This window comes from Loxodonta africana, chromosome 1, assembly GCF_030014295.1.
Source record: "Loxodonta africana isolate mLoxAfr1 chromosome 1, mLoxAfr1.hap2, whole genome shotgun sequence".
NCBI lineage: Eukaryota > Metazoa > Chordata > Mammalia > Proboscidea > Elephantidae > Loxodonta > Loxodonta africana.
The window spans coordinates 98,678,213-98,699,075 of record NC_087342.1 but is presented as its reverse complement, the minus strand read 5'-3'; the positions used below and the strand labels follow the sequence as shown (position 1 = coordinate 98,699,075).

The following is a 20,863-nucleotide window of genomic DNA, read 5'->3' as shown; positions in this document are numbered from 1 at the left end:
TCTGGAAGTTCACTTTGCAGTCTACTTTGAGCCCTGCCTGCTGCAGTCCTTACCGGCCTCGTGCTTCTTTGAGGTTCTTGGGCCCTGCTTGCTGACTTGTGAGCCCCTTGATACTGGGAAACAGGCTGGTGGTCCCTCCACAGCTGTGCTCTGCAGAGAAGGTGGATCTAGCCAGAAGAATGTCCAGTCCCTTTCAGAACACTGCTTCTGGGGAACCTGAGCTGGCTGCCTGGAGGCTGGAGCAGAGCTGAGATGGGAGGGGCACCCCAGGGGGCCACTCCCACTCTGAGTCCCCCAAAGGACAAAGGCTCTATCCGCCCCACTGGCTCCCCAAGGAATCACGCCCTACCTACCTGCCTCATTAATTCCCTGGCCCATGTTGATGCCTGCTTGGCCTCCTGGACCTCAGAGAGGGAGCCATTGGCAACGGCAGGACCTGCCCCACCCTGACCCAGAGCTGGGCATCACTGATTACAGCCCACATTTCTTTCTCTGTCTGTCTGTCTTTCTACACACTACAGCCTAGAAATTGCTTGGGGCAGGGGAGGCTTGTGGAATGGGTCAGGGAATGGAGAAGACATTTGGGTGAGAAAGACTCAGTAAGAGACCCAGGAAAAGAGTGGGCTGGGTCGTGGGAATCATCCCACAAATAGTCTGGAGGTTAAATGGGGCCTGTTCAGAGCATCTAACCCAACTCTTTGTGGCTTCTGATGGCCTGAATCCTCTCTACCCTGCCTCTTGCCACCTGTCACCTGGCTTCTGCTTGTATGCCTCTAAGTGACAGGAAGCTCACTGCTACTGCAGCATCCGTTTTAGAACTGAGGAGAAGGATAGGGGCCAGGAACTGTCAAGGCTGCAATTAAACAAGTAGGGACAAGGCTCTGTCTTCTGTCCCCTGCTCTTCATGTTTCTCTGTCATTCTCGCTCTTTGCAACTCTGTCTCTTGGACCGTCTTCCCCGTCTCACTATGAAGCTGGGATTTCCTCCGATTCAGCCAGGGAATTCACCAGCGCGCACATGATTGCCAAGTACGAAACTCAGCGCCTGCATACAGCAGACACTCAGTGCGTGGTGAGCATTATGTGGTTAATGGTAAGATACAAATAACAACATTTGCAGCAAACGCAAATGATGGGCTAGTTCAACACTGAGGCGCAGTCTCCGGAAGTTTCCCAAAGCAAGCTCCCTGAAGGCACTGGAAACCCCAGACCTGGATTATAATATGCAGCAATGCTTCAGGAGGCAAATATTGGGCAATACTCCAGGAATTCCTGCAAAAAACTGGAGTCCAGGAGAGATTCTGACTCCAGTTTCCCTGGCTGCTCCCCAGGGCCCACCAGCCACACCCCAGCGGCACCCCACAAGGATCCAGAGGTTGACACCTCGGGGCAAAGGCTGCACCAGGGGATACTGTGCCATCGGGGTTAGGAGGGGTGTTCCTGAATGTGAGCCCTTAGAGGTGGATCATGGGGAAAGGCAGTGGGGTTGGGGCTCAGGGATACAGGAGGACATCAGAATACATCAGAACATGGCTCTTCCCCTAGCACTGGATTCTCCTCAGAAGAAACCCCACACTTGCAAATAAATACACTTTGTGAAACAAGGTTAACACACTTCTGCCAGGCACAAAGGGGGCAGAGATGGTTCAGTGGTGGAATTCTTATCTTCTGCGTAAGAGACCCAGGTTTAGTTCCCAGCCGATGCACCTCATGTACAGCCTCCACCCATCTGTGTGTTGCTGTGATGCTAGACAGGCTTCAGCGTAGCTGGTGACTGACCTACTGGCGAAAATCAGCTAATGAAACCGGTATGGATTCCAACAGTCTGATCCTCAACGAATCAAGGGGATGGGGCAGGGCTGGGCATGATTTCATTCACTTCTGCCGGGGTTGCCATGAGTTGGAGGCTGACTCCACAGCACCAAACAACAACTGCCAGGCACAGAACAGAGGGACTGCTTGAACAGAGCAGTTTGTAGTTCACAGGCGTCTTAGTTATCTGGTGTTGCTAGAACAGAAATACCGCCAAGTGGGTGGCTTTAACAAACAGAAATTTATTTTCTCGTTGTTCAGTAGGCTAGAAGTCTGAATTCAGGGTGCCAGCTCTAGGAGAAGGCTTTCTCTCTCTGCTGGCTCTGGAGGAAGGTTCTTGTCTCTTCTGAGCTTCTGCTCCTGGATAGTCTTCGTGTGACTCGTCATCTCTCTTCTCCGAAATCCGGCTTGCCTAATCTGCTCTTTTTATCTTTTGTAAGAGGTTAACTCAACACACAGCCTACACTGATCCTGCCTCGTTAACATAACAGAAAACTCATTCCCAAGTGTGATCATAACCAGAGGCATAGAAGTTAGGATTAACATCACATATTTTGAGGGGGACACAATTCAATCCATAATAACAGGCCACGTTATTTATCAGCACCAAAGCATGCTCCTTGGAAACTTTTTCCTCCCCCTCAACATTTTTATTCTGATTAGAGAAGGAATACCTAGCCATTGCAGAAAATCTGAAAATACAAATACACATAAAAAAGAAAATAACACCCCCACATATTCACCCTAAAATTTTACCACCCAGAGATGTGTGGCCAATATTTTGGTGTATTATCCTTAAGTCTGTTTTTTGGGACTTTTCCTTTCTTTAAAGGGTTTTAAACGCCCTCACCCCCCCACACCCCCAACCTTGTCTACCCAGTAAAGTCCTTCTTCAGAGTGCAAAGGGCCCCACCCTGGGGTCCAAGTCCTGAGCTGACAAGGATTTTCATGAACTTCCTAGCTGTCCTCTCTGCCCCAGCTGTGGCCAGGCATGCGGGACAGGAGCTGAGGGACAAGAAACCCAAGGGGTGGCCGTCCTACCCTGGCCAGCGCAGGTGGTCAGGAGCAGCAGCCAGTTCTCTTTGGTGGCCTCTTGGGGACCACCTCCACCAGCGAACCCCTCAGGAGGTCTTCTTGCACCTTGAGTGACCTGCGTGGTAATACCTAGGCTTCAGTCCCCCCTCCCACTTTCCAGGAGCAGCGTACAGGGGCAGGCAGGAGACTTCCCATGCGCAGCTAGAGGGGTGGGGGACTGCTCCCCCAAGCTTCCCCCTCCCACCTGCTCTGCCCCTGCCCTGCCTTCCCATGGCACCAGGAAAATGGGACATTGGTCTTCTGTCTCTTTGCTGGCACTCTATTAGGCCTACTGTGTGTCAGGCATTGTGACAGGGACTCTGACATGACAAAGATGCCAATACATCCATGCCTTGAGTAGTAGGAAAAGGGGCCATTGGTAGGAAAGGGAGTGATTGCACCCCAGAAATGAATGGTAGATTGGGGAGGCATATAAAGGGACTTCCCAGAGAGGAAGGAGGTGGTGTCTGAGCTGCGGGCTGAGGGGTGTACCAGGGTTCGCTGGCAGAAAGGGAGGTGTATTGTAAGCAAAGGGCAAAGGCTTGGTGTCAAGAGAGAGCTTGGGGGTTGGGGAAGTAAAAGAAGTCCATTCATTCATTCATTCACTATGTATTTACTGTGTGCCAGGCACTGTGCTAGACCATAGAGCGTAAGGGCTAAGTGGTCAGAGAGGAGCCTTAGAAGCAGCAGGGGTCCAGAGCTCTGTAAGCCCTGGAAGTCACATTCAGGAACTTGGACTTTTATCCTAAAGCAAAGGGAAGTCATTGAGCAGTTTTGGCCAGGAGGACGTGGTGGTGTGAACAGGTTTGAAGTCTAGAAAGCTCACTCTGACTACTTCGTTAGAGACCGGGCCTTAGAGCTCATCTGGTCTAACAGCCCCACCCTTATTCATTTCATTCATTTATTGAGCACCTACTACGTGCCAAGTCCTGAGTATGGGGTGGGAGGGGAGTAAACAAAACAGACATGGCCTTGCTCTCCTGCAACTACAGCCCAGTGTGAGAGGCAGACAACAAAGAAACAACCAAAAAAACTAGACAAAAGCACACATAATTACAATTTGTTTAGAAGGCTATGAAAGGCACAGAGAGGGCTGTGATGGAGAACAGCGATGGGGGCAGTGGTCAGAAGGGGCCTCTCTGAATTGAAATCTGAAAGATATTGTTTTATGCCATCATAGCGACCTTACAGTACAGAGAAGAATTGCCCCATAGGGGTTCCAAGGCTGTAAATCTTTACAGAAACAGACTGCCACATCTGTCTCCTGAAAAGTGGTTGGTGGGTTCAAGCTGCCAACCTTTCAGTTAGCAGCCGAGCACTTAACCATGTTGCCACCAGGGCTCCTTTCTGAAAGATGAGAGGGAGGGGACATTCTTGGCAGAGGAAAGAGCAGGTATGAAGGCCCTGAGGCAGAAAATTCTGTGAGGGGAACCAAGGGTAGCCATCGAGGCTTGAGCTTGGTGGAGGGGGGTGGTGAGGGGGGTGTGCCAGCGTAGGTGCAGGGGAGATGGCACTGGAGATGATGTAGGCCATCAGGAGGCATTTGGATTTTATTCTAAATCCCATGGAAGTCACTAGAAGGTTGAGAGCAGGAGAGTGACACTTCCCCTCCCAATCCCACTTTACAGATGAGAAAACAGGCTCAGAGAGGCGAAGTCCCTCACTGGAAGGGATACAGCTAATGAGAATGCCAGAACTGGAGTCAGGAGACTCTCAGTGCAGTGCTTGCTCCATTTGTCCAGACTGGTGAGCCCTGTTATCTAACTATATGTTTCCAGACACGTTTCCTCAAAATGGGCCTTTCCTTCCCATGAGTCTGGGCTGAAGGCTGCCCCAGAGGATTCTGGGTGGAGAGGGGTGAGGTGACACTCACCGGGCCAAGTTCACTATAGGCTCCAGGATGTTGTGACCCAGGGCAGCACTGCACTCCCCAAAGGAGACTCCCAGCTCCTGCAGGCCAGACAGATAAGGACACAGGTGCCTTGAGGAGACAGACCTCTGAGAAGTCAGGTGGCAGCCTCTGGGGCCAAAAGCCTGGCCATCAGAGTCCTGCCCAATACTTCCTTAAGCCAGCTGCAACGGGCAGCCCCATCTTGGTGTGGCCCATGTTCCCCAGCTGGGCCCCCCGCCCACTCCATCTGGGCTGACCAAGGTGTCTAGGATGCCATACTAGAAATATTCCTCAGTCTTTAGAGTCCCAACTTGGAGAAATGCCTTTGGGGGACATTTTATAACTATTAATTATGTTTTCTTGTTTCAAAAATATTTCATTGGGGGAAATACTGGAAACACAATATAAAAAATTATAAGAACAAAATATAAGCCACTCCTCTTAGCATTTGGGCATATGTATTTCCATTCTGTTTTATATAATCCTTTTGCTTGGGGAAAATGGGCTAAATGTCATCATGCTGTTATTGTGTTACCAACCGCCATCATTGTGTCGACTCTGACTCGTGGCGACCCCATGTGGGTCAAAGCAAAACTGTTCTCCACAGGGTTTTCAACAGCTGGTTTTTTGAAAGTAGAATGCTAGGCGCTTCTTCTGAAGGGCCTCCAGGTGATCATGAAACTCGAACCTTTTGGTTAGCAACTGAGTGCTTAGACCGTTTGCACCACCCAGGGACTTCAAATAAGAGCTGGAGGCACCCGGAGTTGAACCCTCAGCCTCGTACATGCAAAGCACATGCTCTGCCACTGAGCTACATCCCCTCCCCACTGTTAGGTTAAACCATATGAAATTGCTGTTTGGGTAAGCCCCACGCAATCGAATATCAGCGAGTCCATATGGTTCAAACTAACCTATACCCAGATCTGCAGCCGGCTTCTCTGATTGCACATTTTAGTGTAAGCTTTTGTCCCACACCCTGAAATATCCTTCCAGGACAGGATTCTGAACAGAAAATAACTAACCTCTCATACGAATACGCCACAATTTAACCAGCAACGCCAGCCAAATGTTTGTTCTTATAAATAACACTGTAAAGAATATCCTCAAATAAACAGGTTTGATTATATATTATACAGGTATCCATTATGTTATTCCCTTCAAAAAAAAAAAAAAAACCCACTGCTGTTGAGTCGATTTCGACTCATAGCAACCCTGTAGGACAGAGGAGAACTGCCCCATAGGGCTTCCAAGGCTGTAATCTTTATGGAAGCACACAGCCTCATCTTTCTCCTGCAGAGCAGTGGGTGGGTTTGAAGCGTCAACCTTTCCGTTCGTGGGTGAGCCCTTAACTACTGCGCCACGAGGACTCCTCTGTTATTCCCTTAGGGATTATTATTTCTGATTTTTTCCTGAGGATAAATAGCTCGAGGAGGGGTTATTGTGTCAAAGGGTGATCTACACCTTTAAAACGAAAAAATTCTCACAAACCAAGAACCCCAACGATGATCTTATGATTCTGAGAAGAAGATAAACAGTAAGAAAATGATGGAAATATTAATTAAGAAGGGTTGTGTCAGGGGTAGAACTAAGAGGGTTTTTTTTTGTTGTTGTTGTTTTAACTTCTTTACTATTCTCCAGATTTTCTGGAATGTCATTAAATTCTATTCATAAGTAAATAGTATCCACTGTCTGGTGATGGTACTTTTGATGTCATCTTCCCAGGGAAGAATTTGAGTCTTAAGATAGAATAAATTAGAAGGAAGAATTTTAATTAGAGACCAGAGATAAAATTAAGATTTGATTGGGAATTTTAAGTGAAGCTTTGAAAACCCTTTTACTCTGAAGAGATTTTTTATGTAGGTTGGGACATGTGTGGGAATTCACTGATCCATCAGAGGTTCAATGTCATGCCCGTTATCAGCAGCCTTATGTTTGGGTCAAGGCTGGTCTCCAGAGACCTGGGTGGGTGAAGGCAGAGGTAGCCAGGCTGCCGTCTGCACTGACCTGGCCTTTGGCGGAGGCAGAGGCAGGAATGGGCGGAATGTTCCTTCTCAGTTGCCCAGGCCAGGGTGACCCTCTAGGGCAGTGCCTGTCCAGTGTGGGCTGGGAGAAGGGTCGATGCCCAGGGGCTCACCTCGGCCAGTCGCTCCCCGGCCTCAGTGGGCACCTGCCGTTCCTCCTCACAGTCCATCTTGTTTCCCAGGAGAAGGACAGTCACCTTGTCGGACCCTGCGTCCTGCACGCAAAACATGTTCTCTCAGCCACAGGTGTTGAGCACTTACTGTATGCCAGGCCTGGGGCAGATTTGGCCCTGCCTTCCTGGGAACTGAGAATGTGTGCCCTCCCGAACACATTCCCAGGGTTAGGGGGCTGCCTCTCCCTGTCTCAATCCTCCACACCCTTCCCACCTCACCACCACCCCTATTTACAGTGAATCTGCCCCTCCTCTCTGCCTACAAACATCTCACCCACTTTCCAAGGCCAGTCTCAAGGACACCTCCCCCAGGAAGCCTTCATAGATGGCTCCTGCCCATGCCCCCTCTTCCTGTCTGTGCAGAATAAACAGTACTTGACTACCCAGAATGCCTTGGCTCATTTCGTAATTGTTTCAAGTATAATAATAGCTTCTGTTAACTGAGCGCTTGCTGCACACCAGGTGCCATGCTGAAAGCAATCATATCAGTTAATTCTTATAACTCCCCTATCAAAGAAGTAGGAAGATTGAAGTTCAGAGAGGTTAAGTCACTTGTCTAAGGTCACAGAGTTAGTAGGCTGGGTAGTTGGGAATCAAACCCAGGTCCTGTCATATCTCAGAGCCGAATTCCACTCCTCAATCATTACCTCACCCTGCTTCCTTTACATCTCTTCAACTAGACTAGGAACTTCCGGAGAGAAGACATGTCTGACTTCATGCCCCTCTGCTGCGCTAGTACATACTGCAGAATTTCCGTATACACGTATCAATTAAATACTTAGGGGAAAGAACCAGAGACAGACGAATTTATCCCCTGCGATGGCACTAGAATTACATCGTTTCCAGATGTGAAGTAGTAGATGCCACAAACAGACACAGATGACTGTGTGTAGAACAGAAATGTTCGTACGATAAAGGAAGTAGTCTGGTTTGGGGGCTGTATTGTGTGGTTGTGGTTTCTTTGTATTAACGTGCTCAGTTCATCCAGCCACATGCCCTCAGTGGGTGACGTCACCCATATGTCTGTCGTGCCATTTGTAATTCTGAGAAAAAAGGGGGAGTGGGCAAGATACAAGCTTCCTCCTGACTACAGAAACTGGGGCCACCCCGATAACCATCTGCTCACCTGGAGACAGTCTAGCCAGTAGCGCACGTGGGCAAAGCTCTCCTGGTCGGTGACGTCATACATGAGCACCACCCCATCAGCCTTGCGAAGCAGCTGCCGCGTCATACTGTGGTACCTGCCCATAAAGTCTGCATGAGGCCCCAGGCCCTGGCCTCTCTAGCCTCAGCCACTCCATCTGCAAAGTGGGGAGAATTAACCTGCCCTGCCTCTGATTGCTTCCCAAAGATAGCCTGCATAGGCTTGCCTTTTTACAGTGTAGCTATCGTTGCCTAGGTAATGTGTTCTCGGGGCTTAAATTTCAAAAGGTACCAAAGTACATCCAGTGAAAGGTCTACCTCTCCTCTTTCTTGCAGTTATCCGGTCCCCCTTCCCAGAGGCAACCAGGGTTACCAGTTTCTTCAGTATCTTTCCAGGAGTATTTTACACTTACATATAAATGTATATGTACGAATGTGTGTGTATGTATATATATATATATACACACACATACACACATGTATACACACATAGATATCTTCCCTTCTGGTTTACAGTGTAAAACGTTCACTGCATTCATTAATATTCAGTTTCCTGCAATACGTTTTTTCCAGTTAACAAAATGTCTTGGAGATATTCCCTGTTGGTTCATAAAGAGAGTCCTCAGTCTTTTTTATGGCTTTACCATATTCCATTGTATGGATAGACCTTCATTTATTTAGCTGGTCCCCCATTGATGGACATTTAGGTTGTTTCCAATGTTTCGTAATACAAATGATATTGCTATGAATGGTCTTGGTCCCTATGTTATTATAGTCACGTATGAGTGTATCTATAGTATGGAGTTCTAGAAGTAGAACTGCTAGGTCAAAGAATATGGGCCTTTTAAATTTTCATCAGCACTGCTTAGCTGGAAAGTGGAAGACCAGTGTTTTCAGAAGGATAGGTGATTGGGACAGCCCTAACCTGTGCACTGCCAGGCTAGGGAGGGGGCCTGTGCCTGCTGCCCTGTCCCTCACTTGGGCTTGACTCATCTCTCCTTCCCTGACATCCTTCCCTGACATCTTGAGCCCTTAGGAGGCCAACGCCTCATTTGTATTTGGTAGCTTCCTGCCCATGTTTAACTCCTTAAGGCCAGGACTGCCCTCAGCCCTTCTGCGTCCCCAGGCTCAGCCCTGGTCCCTGACATCACCGATGGTGGAGCCTGTTGACAGTGTTCGTTACCTCTCCTGGCCAGCCGTGTCCCAGAGCTGCAGTGCAAAGCGCTTGTTGTCCACCAGCAGGATTTTGACCCGAAAATCCACTCCTAGGACATACGGAGAGGGAGTAACCCTCATTTTCAAGTTACATCCAGGACTTCTAGCCAAAATCAAACCAGTTGCTGTCACATCAACTCTAACTCATGGCAACCTCATGTGTGTCAGAGTAGAACTATGCTCCATAAGGTTTTCAATGGCAGATCTTTTAAAAGTAGATCACCAGGCCTTTCTTTCGAGGTGCCTCTGGGTGGACTGAGCCTCCAATGCTTTGGTTAGCAGCTGAGCGCGTTAGCCATTTGCACCACCCAGGACACCTCTATCCAAAACACGCCTGGATATATGCCCATCCCCAACACCAGCCACAGTGGGGCTGGGGGCCTTCAGCTGGTGGGCTTCCTCTCTACTCTCCAAGTTGCATCCATACTCCAAGGCCCACTTCCTCCAAGAAGCCTTCCCACCCAGCCCACAGAGTTCACTGCCCCTGCTGCAGTCCCATACCCTGACGGTCAGTGCCAACACCAACACAAGGCACCTTGTGTTGTATTTATCTCTATGAATATAACTGTCTTCCCAACTGGGCAGCAATGCTTATTCCTCAGGTCATCTGGGAAAACTAGTCTCACTATTTTATTTTTATAATACTCCCTGTTTCATCCCCTAATTGCCCGATGCATCTCTCCCTTCAACTAGACAGCAGAGTAGGGAGGGTCGTGGAAGGAGCGGACTACAGGGAGGACCCCTCAGGCTGTGAGTCATCTGCCCTCTGCTCTGTACAGTCTATGTGACCTCGGACAAGTCACCTCACCTCTCTGAGCCTCCATTTCCTCATCTGTAAGGTGGCAATTTGAAAAGACCTGCACTGCAGAGTGATTGGGAGAATTCAACGGGAGACTTGTGTCAAAGGTTCAGCCTGGTTTCCAATGGGTACTTGAGAGGTGTTAATTCTTATTATTTTAAATAATTTTATTATTAAAAATGACCAAAAAATTATCAATTATCAAAAAATGTTATCACAGAAATTTATCAATTAAAATTGAGAAATAATAAAAATTTTATTATTAAAAATTGGTAATTATTATTATTAATTCTCATCTCCCTGAACCCCAGTCCCCCAAATTTCACAGCCCCACCCCTTCCTGTGCTCATGCTTCCAGACCTTTTCTGTCCCTGGAAATACATAGGTAATAGTGAAATCCCAGGGAGGTTTGGAATCTTTGGAGTGCACTTTCCTGGCAACCCCCACTTCCCAAGGAAACCAGGCTACAGTTGAGGGACTGATGGGGAAGGGCTGCTCTGTCCCCATTCCCTATCCCCTTTCCAATGGAGTCCTGTGCGCACAGGCCCCAGGCAAGCTCAGGAAATGTGCCTTCTCACATTGGCAATGCCAAACTCAATAGCGACCCCAGCAGCACCTGCTGCTGCCCCCTGGTGGTGGCTGAAACCATAGGCCCTCCCCCCTCCACACTCTCCAAGGAGGCTACAAAAAGTGGCAGCTCCTTAGCAAAATGGTGAAGGAGAGAAGTTTGTCTTTAGCATCTGCTTCTCTTTGATGCCCTCTTTCCTGAAGGTCTTAGGAAGCCTAGGGTCTCTTGAGGTTATCTAATCCAGTCCCCCGGTGATGATATCCAGCCTCTGCCTAAATACCCACAGTGACAGAGAGCTCACTGCTTCTATTGAATAATGATAACTACTATTCTTCCTTGGATTTAATAATTCTCTTACCATCCCCGCTTTTCCACCTCTCTGCCCATCCCCTTCTTCAATTCACCCATGTGTCCCCACACTCCCCAACAACATGTTATAACTTAACCACATAAACTGTTAGGGATGTAATGTTTCCTGGGTGGTACAAGTAGTTTGTAATCAGCTGCTAACCTCAAGCTTGGTGGTTTGGATCTACCCAGCAGTGCTGCGGAAGGAAGGTCTGGCAATCTGCTTCCATAAAGATTACAGCCCAAAACACCCTATGAGGCAGTTCTACTCTGTAACAGAGGGAGTTGCCATGAGTCAGGGCTGACTCGACCGCAACAGGTTTGGCTTTTAGTTTTTGCCCATCCCCTTCTTCAATCCAGCTGTGTGTCCTTGTGCTTTCCCTAAAAACATGTTTTAATTTAACCATATAATCTGTGAGGGATATAATGTTTTCTCCTTCTCAGGGACTCTACTATTTTAAATGAGCAGCCCCAGAGAGAGGGCAATGCTGAAACTTCTGGTGTGGGGGCATGAGATTTGAAGGTAGGTGCCTCTGGGTATGAGCTTTAGCCCTGGGGCCCGGCGAAGGCAAGAAACTTAACCGGGTCTTCATATCAATTTCCTTATCTGTAAAATGGTAGATAGGGAAAAATCTCATACCACCACACATTTGAATATAACTCAGTGGGCTCTGGTCTTCCAGCTGGCCCTGTTCTCAAAGGCAGGCAGGCTATGGTTCTTATCTTCTGAGAGAAGGGGGAACGAGTGAAGAGAAGGTGATTCAGGGTGGAGAGATATTCATGACTGGTGAAGCCAGAATAGGCCCCGGTGGTGCCAAACCACAGCTGGGACTGGAACAGATTTGTATTCTGCACCTGGGTCTCAGGTTCTTCCAGCTGGCTAGCAGTACATGCAGCCTTGCCCTGTTTTTTTTTTTTTTTTTTGCAATTATGCAATTGTGGTTTTTTTTTTTTTTCCCCTGATTGTCTGTTGTAGAGCCGTCTTACCACAGAATAATGGGAAGGCTCAATTATGAGGAGGGTTGTAAGGAATAAGACATGTAGATAAGATGCCTGGTACATTGTAGACATTCAGTAAACAGTAGCTAAAAAAAAAAAAGTTGCTGTCAAGTTGATTCCAGCTCGTAGTGACCCTATAGGACAGAGTAGAACTGTCCTGTAGGGTTTCCAAGGAGAGGCTGGTGGATTCGAACTGCCCACCTTTGGGTCGCCATCAAGTTGATTCTGACTCATAGCAACCCTATAGGACAGAATGGAACGGCCCCATAGAGTTTCCAAGGAGCACCTGGTGGACTTGAACTGGTTACCTTTTGGTTAGCAGCCATACGCTTAACCACTACGCTACCAGGGTTTCCAAAATAGTAGCTAAGATAATCAATAATGGTGGCCCTGCAGACACTGTGATTCTGCCGAACATCAGGCCAGGTCTATTATGGGCTCCCCCTCCCCAAGGCACTGCGTTTTTAACACGCACCCCAGGTGAGGATTCTTAGAGCACAAATGGGGAACGTGTGCTGGGTCCCTCTTGTGCAAGGGCTGTCATTACCCACTGGCCTGGCCCTAGTCACCAGTCAGCACATGCCCTGGCTGATGCAAAGACGTGAATCCGTCCATCTTTGCTCCTAAATGGGTTCCCCCTTCATTCCCATCAGCTTACTTTTCTACACAATGTTCACTTGGCCATTAAAAAAAAACACCAATTGCCATTGAGTCCATTCCAACTCTAGGTGACCCCATGTATGTCAGAGTAGAACTGCGCTCCATAGGGTTTTCAATAGTTGATTTTTAAGAAATAGACCACCAGGCCTTTCTTCCAAGTTTCATCTGGGTGGACTTAAACCATCAACCTTTCATTAGCAGCCAAGCACATAAACTGTGTGCACCGCTCAAGGAGTGGCCACAGATCCTGACATTTCTGGGGAGAGGAAGCTTTGTTCTGTGAGACATTTCATTTGCAGAAGCCACTGAATTAGACATTATCAAATATTTACTTATAATAACTAATATTTACTGAGCTCTTACTAGGTGCTAGACATTATTCTAAGTGCTTGCTATGTATTAATTACTCCTGATTCTAGAACTCTAGAAAGTCAGCACAATTGGTGCCCCCATTATTCAGATGAAGATTTTGAGGCTCAAGGGGTGAAATAATTGGCCCAAGGTCATACCAATAGTAAGTGGCAGAGCTGGGATTTGAACTCAGGCTTTTGGGCTCCTAACACCTCACTCTCCAAATGCTCTCTGTGTAAAAATATTCAATGTGCCCAAGGTAACTTCCTGCCAGAGCATGGCTGATTGGCCTGGAGCCAGTCATGAGCAAATCCAGCCACAGTGGGCCCCGCAGCGGCCTGCCCGTGCACCACGTGTGTGGAGACTTGCATGCTTTCACCTCCAACCAGCACCTAAATTGCAGGGTGCATTGTTGATGTAGCTCATTATAAGCTAATCAGATCAATGCAGAAAAAGCAAATTACCTGTAATTAAAGACGATTAGTAAAATAGTAGGATCATGCCCATATAAAATAATGTCTTATGTGGGGCCCGTGGCCAGGGCAGTACCTGCAGAGCCCTCAAGGATGGCTCGCTTTGGCCCTGCTCTGGCTCACTGGCCCGAGTCCTGGGGTCTCCCCTCCCTCCCTGCCACCCTCCCCAGCCTGGGCCCTTACCCACGGTAGCTGTCAGGCCAGCGGCAAAGGAGTTCTGATGCAGCAGGTGCAGGAAAGAGGTTTTGCCCACATTTGAGTCCCCCAGGAAGATGACATGGAAGATGTAATCAGGGTCATCCTGAGGCTCGTTGGCCGGGAGGTCCCCTGGGAGTGGGGGCTGCCCAGCCTTCCGGGATTCCGTTCCTGGGTCTTCAGGTCTGCTCTCTGCCCTTGGCTCCCCGGATTGAGGGAGGCCTTGCCCTCCTTCTGCTTGAGCAGCTGTGGGTGGGAATCTGAGTTGGGCTTCCAGCTCAACTGTGGTGGGAAGGGTTTGTGTGGGTTCCTGGGGCCCTGCTCCATCACTAGGCTGAGCCCCCATGGGGAAGGGGATGCCTGGGGCTGATGGTTTCCCGGGAACAGGGGCCTCTACTTTAGCCTGAGCCTGGGGTGGACCATGTGGGGGAGTAGCAGGCAGAGCATCTTGCAGGGGGTGTTCTGAAGGCCCAGCTTCCAGGCCCTCAGACTCAACTGACTGCACTGGACCCACATCCTGCCCACCTCGGTCCTCTTGCTTTCCTTCTCCAGCCCAAGGCTCCTTTTCCAGACTCTGGTGGTGGAGGCTGGGTGGCCCACCTGGCCCGAGGGCCTGGACATGAGCCTCTCTTAGTCTCCCGGAGTGGCCCTCCTGCTCATCTGGGCCTGGCTTCCTTGGCTCCAGCCCTTCTTTGGGAGCCACAGGTTCCTGACCCTGGGAGGGCTTAGCTGGTTCCAATGTGAGGATCCCGGCCCCCAGGGGCCCCAAACCTGGCTCAGAGCCAGCAGTGTGTGGGTCCTGATGGAAGGCCTCTCTCTGCCTGTGTGGCTTGACTGGGGCAGGCCCAGGCTTGGGGCCTTTGTCATCTGGATCTGAGGCTGGGGGCAATTCACTGGGCCCAGCTGGGGCCTGGAGAGGGGGAGGCTCCACATGAGGAAGGGACCCATCTTCCGAATGAATGAGCACTTTTAGTGTGGCTGCCACCGGGCCCCCTGACTGCCCAGCTGGGGCCCCCAGGAGATCCCAGCGAAAGTAGGACTCAGGATCAGGCCTTGGCTCCCCCTTGGCCTCCAGGCCAGGAGGCTCCATAGGCTGCTCTGAATTGATGTCCTGCCCATCTGGGTCCCCTCCTCTCCCTTCCTCAGCCCTGCAAGTCCCCCCAGGGGGACTCCTAGAAGCCCCATCTGGCTCTGAAGATGGCTTCTGACCAAACGGCAGAGCTTGTGGCCCCGAAATGGAGATCTGCCTGACCACACGGGGTGTATCAGGGGCTGAGGGGGCCCTTGGAGTGGGGGGCGGACTCCAGGAGAGCTGCAGGGGTCTGAGTGGGGGACTGCTAAAGCTCAGGAGCTGGTCCCAGCTGTCGTTGTCCCCAAACAGCCTGGGCAGGGATGACTCCTCAGGGGAGATGGCCTGGGGAGCTGGGGCCTTCTCTTCCACTGCTCTGGGGACACTAGAAGGACAAGGAGAGCGGAAGGTCAGGGGAGAAGCAGGCAGAGGAATGATGCCACACTAACCCCACCAGCATCCCTCACCATCCTTCACATGCCCACGTCTGGTCCTTCCTCCCAGGGTTTGCTCAGGCAGTCCTTCTCACCTGGCATGCCCTCCCCAGTCCTCCCTCTCATCCAATCCTACTCGTCTTTCAAGGACCATATGAAGCCTCACCTCCTCCAGGAAACCTTCTCTGACTCTTCTGGCCCATCCCCCTCCTTCAAGCTATAAAAAGTAGAGCGAGTGCCTGCCCGGAAGCAGCACCCCATGAAGCCCTATATGTGTCCCAGTCATGTGGCCTTAGGCACGTAACCTACCCCTCTCTGTGCCTCACTTTCATTTTCTGTGAAATGGGAATGATAACCTCTGCCTGGCACGGTTGTTGAGAGAATTAAAGGCAGGAGACTGTGTGTGTGTGTGTGTGTGTGTGTGTGTGTGTGTGTGCGTGCGCACTGGGTGCTGATCAGGGCCTTGGAGAACTCAGAGCCTTCCTCCCCTCTTCCAGGAAGCCCCTGACCTCTACCCGGACAACCCAGGCCTGGTAGCCACTTGCCTTGGTTCCTCCTCTTCCACCTGCCATGACACTCGGCCCTTGGCAGCTTTCAGGTGTCCCCTGGTCACCTGCAGCTGTCCCTGCACCTCTTTCAGTTGCCCAACCAGGTCTTTCTCAGCCTCTCGAAGCTGCTGATTCTCTGAGTTGGCCTCCTGGTGGGTGCTACTGAGATGGTCAAGCTGGGCCTGCAGCTGTGGGGGGTGGAGGGTGAGGAGGAGAGAAGCCAAATTGTCCTCTGGTCAAGGCAAAGTCTCCCAGGGCCACTCTAGGGCCTAGACCACCCCCCCCCTTAAAGGCTCCTGGAGACCCAACTTAAAACATAGGTTTAGGGTGGCGGGTGGTTACCCCCACTAGCCTAATTAGCTCCATTACCTCCCACCCAGGAGAGACATGTTAATTGTCGGGGTAGGGAGGACAGAGGAAATGCATGAGGAGCACAAATGCCAGCACCACACCCTCCTCTGTTCACAGCCCTCCAGGGCTGCTCAACTCCCAGCCCCATGGAATCCCAACAGGGCTCCTGACCCAACAGCAAACCACATGACTCCCAGTTGGAGTTCTGACCCCCGTTTTTCTGAGGAGGAAACCAAGTTTCAGCAGTTAAGAACCTGCCAAGGTCACTCAGCTGACAACGGAGATAAGAGTTGAACATCTCCCTGTCACTAAGCCTCTGCAGTATCAAGACCTCATGTTTGTCCAGTGTTCGCCTATCTCAAAGTGCTCTTCCATGTATTACCTCATTTGACATAATAACCCTGCGAGATGCAATGGATGCGATTGTCCCCATTTTATAGATGGAGAAACTGAGGCCAGGACAACCAAAGTGATTTCCTCAGGTTTGTGTGGCTCTTAAGTGGAACAGCAGGGATTTGAACTCAGGTCCCGTCACTCCCCCCAGCACTACCTAGCCTCATCTAAGGGCCCAAGACACCTTTTTCCCATGGGGCTATACTCATATGGAGCCCTGGTGGTGCAGTGGTTAAGAGCTTGGCTGCTAACAAAAAGGTCAGCAGTTCAAATCCACCAGCCACTCCTTGGATACCCTATGGGGCAGTTCTACTCTGTCCTATAGTGTTGCTGTAAGTCAGAGTCACTGGAGAACAACAGTTTTGGTTTTTGGTTTTATACCCATATGGGAGCCCAAGCAGTCCAATGAGGCCTCCGGATCAGAGAGCATTTACGGCAGGTCCAACAACAGCTGTCAGAGCCCGTGAACACTCAGACATCAGGCTTCCGGGGAGGCCCAGTGGCTCACCTCCCTCTGGCCCTCAGCTAGCCGCTGCACCTCACGCTCCTTGGCCTCCAGGACCTCTTGCATCTGCAAGCTGAGGGCCACGTCCCGGGAGTTGCTCTGGGGAGCAGAGAGGACTCAGCCCCTGCACCGCTGGCTCCACAACCCAGCCAGCTGGGCTGGTCCTCCCCACGCTCACACCTCCACCCAGGCCTGGGGTGTAGGGCCCAGCAGGGAGGGTTCTCAGGGCAACTTCCCAGCTCAGGCCTAGGTGGTGGAGACAAAGTGACTGAGGTCCAGAGGGGAAGGATGGGCTGCAGGGTGCACAACGAGACCCCACAGAGAGGGAAAGAGGCCCAGGCTCAGCACTCGACACCCCATCGCTCTAGGCAACAAGTGCCGGTCAGAGCTGTGAGAGGACCCACTCCCAGCACCCTACTGCTATCCCCACAGGCTAGTCCCAGCCCCCCACAACTTAGCCAGCAGAGAAATCCTGGGCAAGGGGTGAGGGGCATGGGGGCAAAGGGCAGCTGCTGGAATGGAGCCCACCTCAGCCTGCAGCTGCTGCTTCTCCCGGCGGATTTGCTGCTCCATCTCCTCGTAGAGCTCCTGGACCTCGCGATGGTGATCAGAGTCACGCCTGGAAGGGGTCAAAGGTGGCAGGATGGAGGTGGGGGGCAGGCAGCCCATCAGCACCTCTGGGGCCCTGCTGCTGGCAGGGGTGGTTTAGACCTAGGTTTGGAGTCCATTCCTTGGCTCGCCTCTCACTGGCTGCGGCCAATGACCCTGTCACCCTGAGAACAGTCATCTTGACCCATATGACTTTGGCACTGGTCACCCTATTCCCATCACACTGACTCCTGTAACCATCACCAAGATGTCAGTCCCCCTGGCCCTGTCACATAGTCCCCATCGTCCCATCTCTCTGTCTCTGCCTGCCTCTGTCATTATCTCCTGTCCCCATAACTCAGAGCCCCTGGCAGGGCTGTACCCTTGTCAGCTCCAGGGGTCACCGCACATACGGTAGTTATATGAACAGTCTGTCCTCTGCACCACCTCTTCCTCCAGCTCAGCTCAGCCCCATCCAGCCCCCAGGCCCTGCTGGGCTGGAGGAATTCCATTTGGATTCAACTAAAATGTAAAGAGCACCTACTAGGTGCCTGACACCTGGTGAGGGCACTTTGCGCACAGGCTCCCACCCCACCCACTCACTTCCTCAGGCTCAGCTCCAGAGCCTCCTTGTCAGCCCGCACCTCTTGCAGGCGACTGATCATCTTGGCCAGAAAGCCCTCCAGATTGCCTGCCAGGTGGGGCTCCTCCTGCCGCAGCTTCCACCACAGCTGCCAAATCTCCGCTTGCCTGGGAGAGAGGGTAGCCAGAGGTTAGGTAAGAGGTGGGACCGGAAGCAGGGGGAACCCACTCCTTCGTCATAATTGCAGTGTTCCAAGAGACCAGGCACCTGGGCACCAAAATCTGCTGAGACACCCTGCAAGGGGAAACTCAAATGCTACCTCCTCCAGGACTCTTCCCCACATGTGCCCTCTCCCTCCTTGAGCCCAACACTTTGTATGATTTAGTGATTAAACACGGGCTGGGGGAGCCTTGAGGGCTACCATCGGCCTTCTCCCTTCCCATACACTCTCTAGCTGTGTGACCTTTGGCAGGTCCAATGCCCTCTCTGGGCTCATTTGTCAAATGGTGAGCCTGATATCTGCCTGGCAAGGTCGCTAGAGAATGACAGACACGCCCAATGAAAGCACCAGCTTGGGGCCTGGCACCCAGTTGGCACTCGATGAATGCCGCTTTCACACAGGTTTAATTAAGTCACGAAGACAGATGGCAGAGGACTAAGCCAGGCCACACTGCCAAGTGGGTAAATGGCTCCCACTCCACCTGCCTACCAGCCTATATCCTAAGCCCAACCCCACCTGCCCCCCAATACTGGCCACACCCTTGGAGAGGCAGATAAGAGCGATCTTGTCTCTGGGGAACCCAATGGAGTGAGCAAGCCCGGGCAAACGGGTGAAGGTGAGGCCCTTACTGGCTCTAAGGGACCCCAGTGGGGTCTGGGGTGTGTGGCAGGGGCATTCTCAGGCAGCTCCCCTGCTCTGAGCCTGAGGGAATCCCATAAGCATGAGACAATTTGGAGAAAATGCCTTCCTGTCTCCAAACCTGCCCAATCCTGGGCATCACCAGGCCTGAAATCGCCCGACTAGAGAACCCTCTCTTTGGGTTAAGAAATGTACTTTCAGGGAGCCTCATGTTTTTAAGAATGGAAGTCCCCTTGGAAGATCGATACCCCAACTCACTAATCCTGCTGGGGAGCAATCCCATAGAGAAGGACAAGAGAGGGAGGGTGTAGGAGTAGGGGGAACCTCTCGTGACACATGGTTTCATTTAATCTCACCAACACCAGTTGCTAGTGAGCCGACTCCAATTCATGGTGACTCCATTTGTGTCACAGTAAAACTGTGATCTGCAGGGTTTTCAATAGCTGATTTTTCAGAAGTAGATTGCCAGGCCTTTCTTCTGAGGCACCTCTGGGTGGACTCAAACCATCAATCTTTCAGTTACCAGCAGAGCACATGAACTCTTTGCACTACCCAGGGATTCCCATTTAATCCCACAACAGCTCTTACACTCAGTCTGCAGCTGGAAAAGGAATGAGGGTAGAGAGGCCAGGCCATTTGCCAAGATGGCACAGCTAGCAGGTAGCCAAGTCAGGGTTTGCACCCATCCTAGCACTCTGCCTGGGTGAGCCCCCAGCCTACACACGGCTCTGGCCTTACTCAGGAAGTAAGTGGCTGGGCCCCAGCTTCTCCATGAAGGCAAGGAACGCCTCCTTCTCCTCCGTGTTGGCCTCCTCCAGTGCCGGGAAGCTGGCAGCTGCAGATCTCCGTTTGGAGGGCAGTGGCCTCCTTCTGCGGAGTCTGTGGGTGCTCAGGCTGGAGCCAAAGATGCTCTCTGTGGGCAGAAAGGGAGAGAGGGAAGCATCCCAAACCTTCCACCCTGCCCTGCTCTGCTCCAGCCCCTGGGGAAAGCAATCGTACCTGTGCCCTCACATTCATACAGGGTCACATTCTTTCATTCTTCCTATCAGCCTTGGCAGCCTACTCAAGATAGACATCACACCCACTTTACGGATGAGAATCTGAGGCCCAGAGAGGCCAAGAAGCTTACCAGAAGTCACACAGTGGCTCCATGGTGGCCTTCATTGACTCAGTTAAGGAATATTTATTATCTACTATGTGCTGGGCACATAGTGGTAGTTGTAGGTACTGGGGACAAAACTGGCTCAAATCCTTGCCCTGGTGGAGGTGACATTCTAGTGAGAGTTGAGGAGCAGGATCCTTTTTTTAAAAGGAAGTAACTTTACTAAGTGATCTAAAGGAATAAATAGGCTAATTGCCCTCGAGACTCTGGGAGAGGGGCCTACTTTAGATGGGGTGATCAGGTGTCCCTGAGGATGTGACATTGGAACTGAAATGAGAGGAACAAGAAGGAGCAAGCCGTGTGGATATGGAGGGAAGCGCATTCCAGACACAGAGAACAGTACCTGCAAGGGCCCTGAGGTGAGTGCCAGGCTGGCAAGACCAAGGGGGCGAGTGACACTGAGTGAGACCAAGAGGTTGGCGGGGTCCAGTCTGTGCCGGCCCCGTAGGCCCCGAAGCGGTTTGGATTTTGTTCAATGGGCAATGGAGAGTCCCTGGCATGGTGGGTATGACTGGATTCAGATGTAAAGATGGCCCCTTGGGGCTGTGTGGATAAGAGATATTTCCTTTGGCTCCTTGCCCCCCTATTCCCAATCCCTTCTCCCCTCCTGCCCCACTCTCAGCTTCTCACGCCTCGGAGCTGGACCAGCT

General features: G+C 51.2%; 1 protein-coding gene across 7 annotated transcripts in view; it reads right to left on the bottom strand.

Moving 5' to 3' along the window:
* Window positions 1-1,374: 1,374 nt before the first annotated feature.
* Window positions 1,375-20,863, bottom strand: part of RAB44 (RAB44, member RAS oncogene family) — a 33,867-nt gene continuing 14,378 nt past the window's right edge. For 3 of the 7 annotated variants that reach the window (XM_023546237.2, XM_023546242.2, XM_064285291.1), the window contains 11 exons: window positions 19,790-19,964; window positions 18,213-18,359; window positions 17,550-17,640; window positions 17,025-17,120; window positions 15,770-15,960; window positions 13,710-15,175; window positions 9,297-9,378; window positions 8,097-8,211; window positions 6,911-7,012; window positions 4,759-4,835; window positions 2,765-2,961 (listed from right to left, as the gene is read on the bottom strand). In XM_023546237.2, the coding sequence (XP_023402005.1) occupies window positions 2,871-2,961; window positions 4,759-4,835; window positions 6,911-7,012; window positions 8,097-8,211; window positions 9,297-9,378; window positions 13,710-15,175; window positions 15,770-15,960; window positions 17,025-17,120; window positions 17,550-17,640; window positions 18,213-18,359; window positions 19,790-19,964 (2,633 nt within the window). In that variant the 3' untranslated portion in view covers window positions 2,765-2,870. Of the gene's footprint in view, window positions 2,962-4,758; window positions 4,836-6,910; window positions 7,013-8,096; window positions 8,212-9,296; window positions 9,379-13,709; window positions 15,176-15,769; window positions 15,961-17,024; window positions 17,121-17,549; window positions 17,641-18,212; window positions 18,360-19,789; window positions 19,965-20,863 lie in introns of those variants that run through there. The other 4 variants (XM_064285301.1, XM_064285293.1, XM_064285296.1 and 1 more) reach the window with 4 other exon arrangements.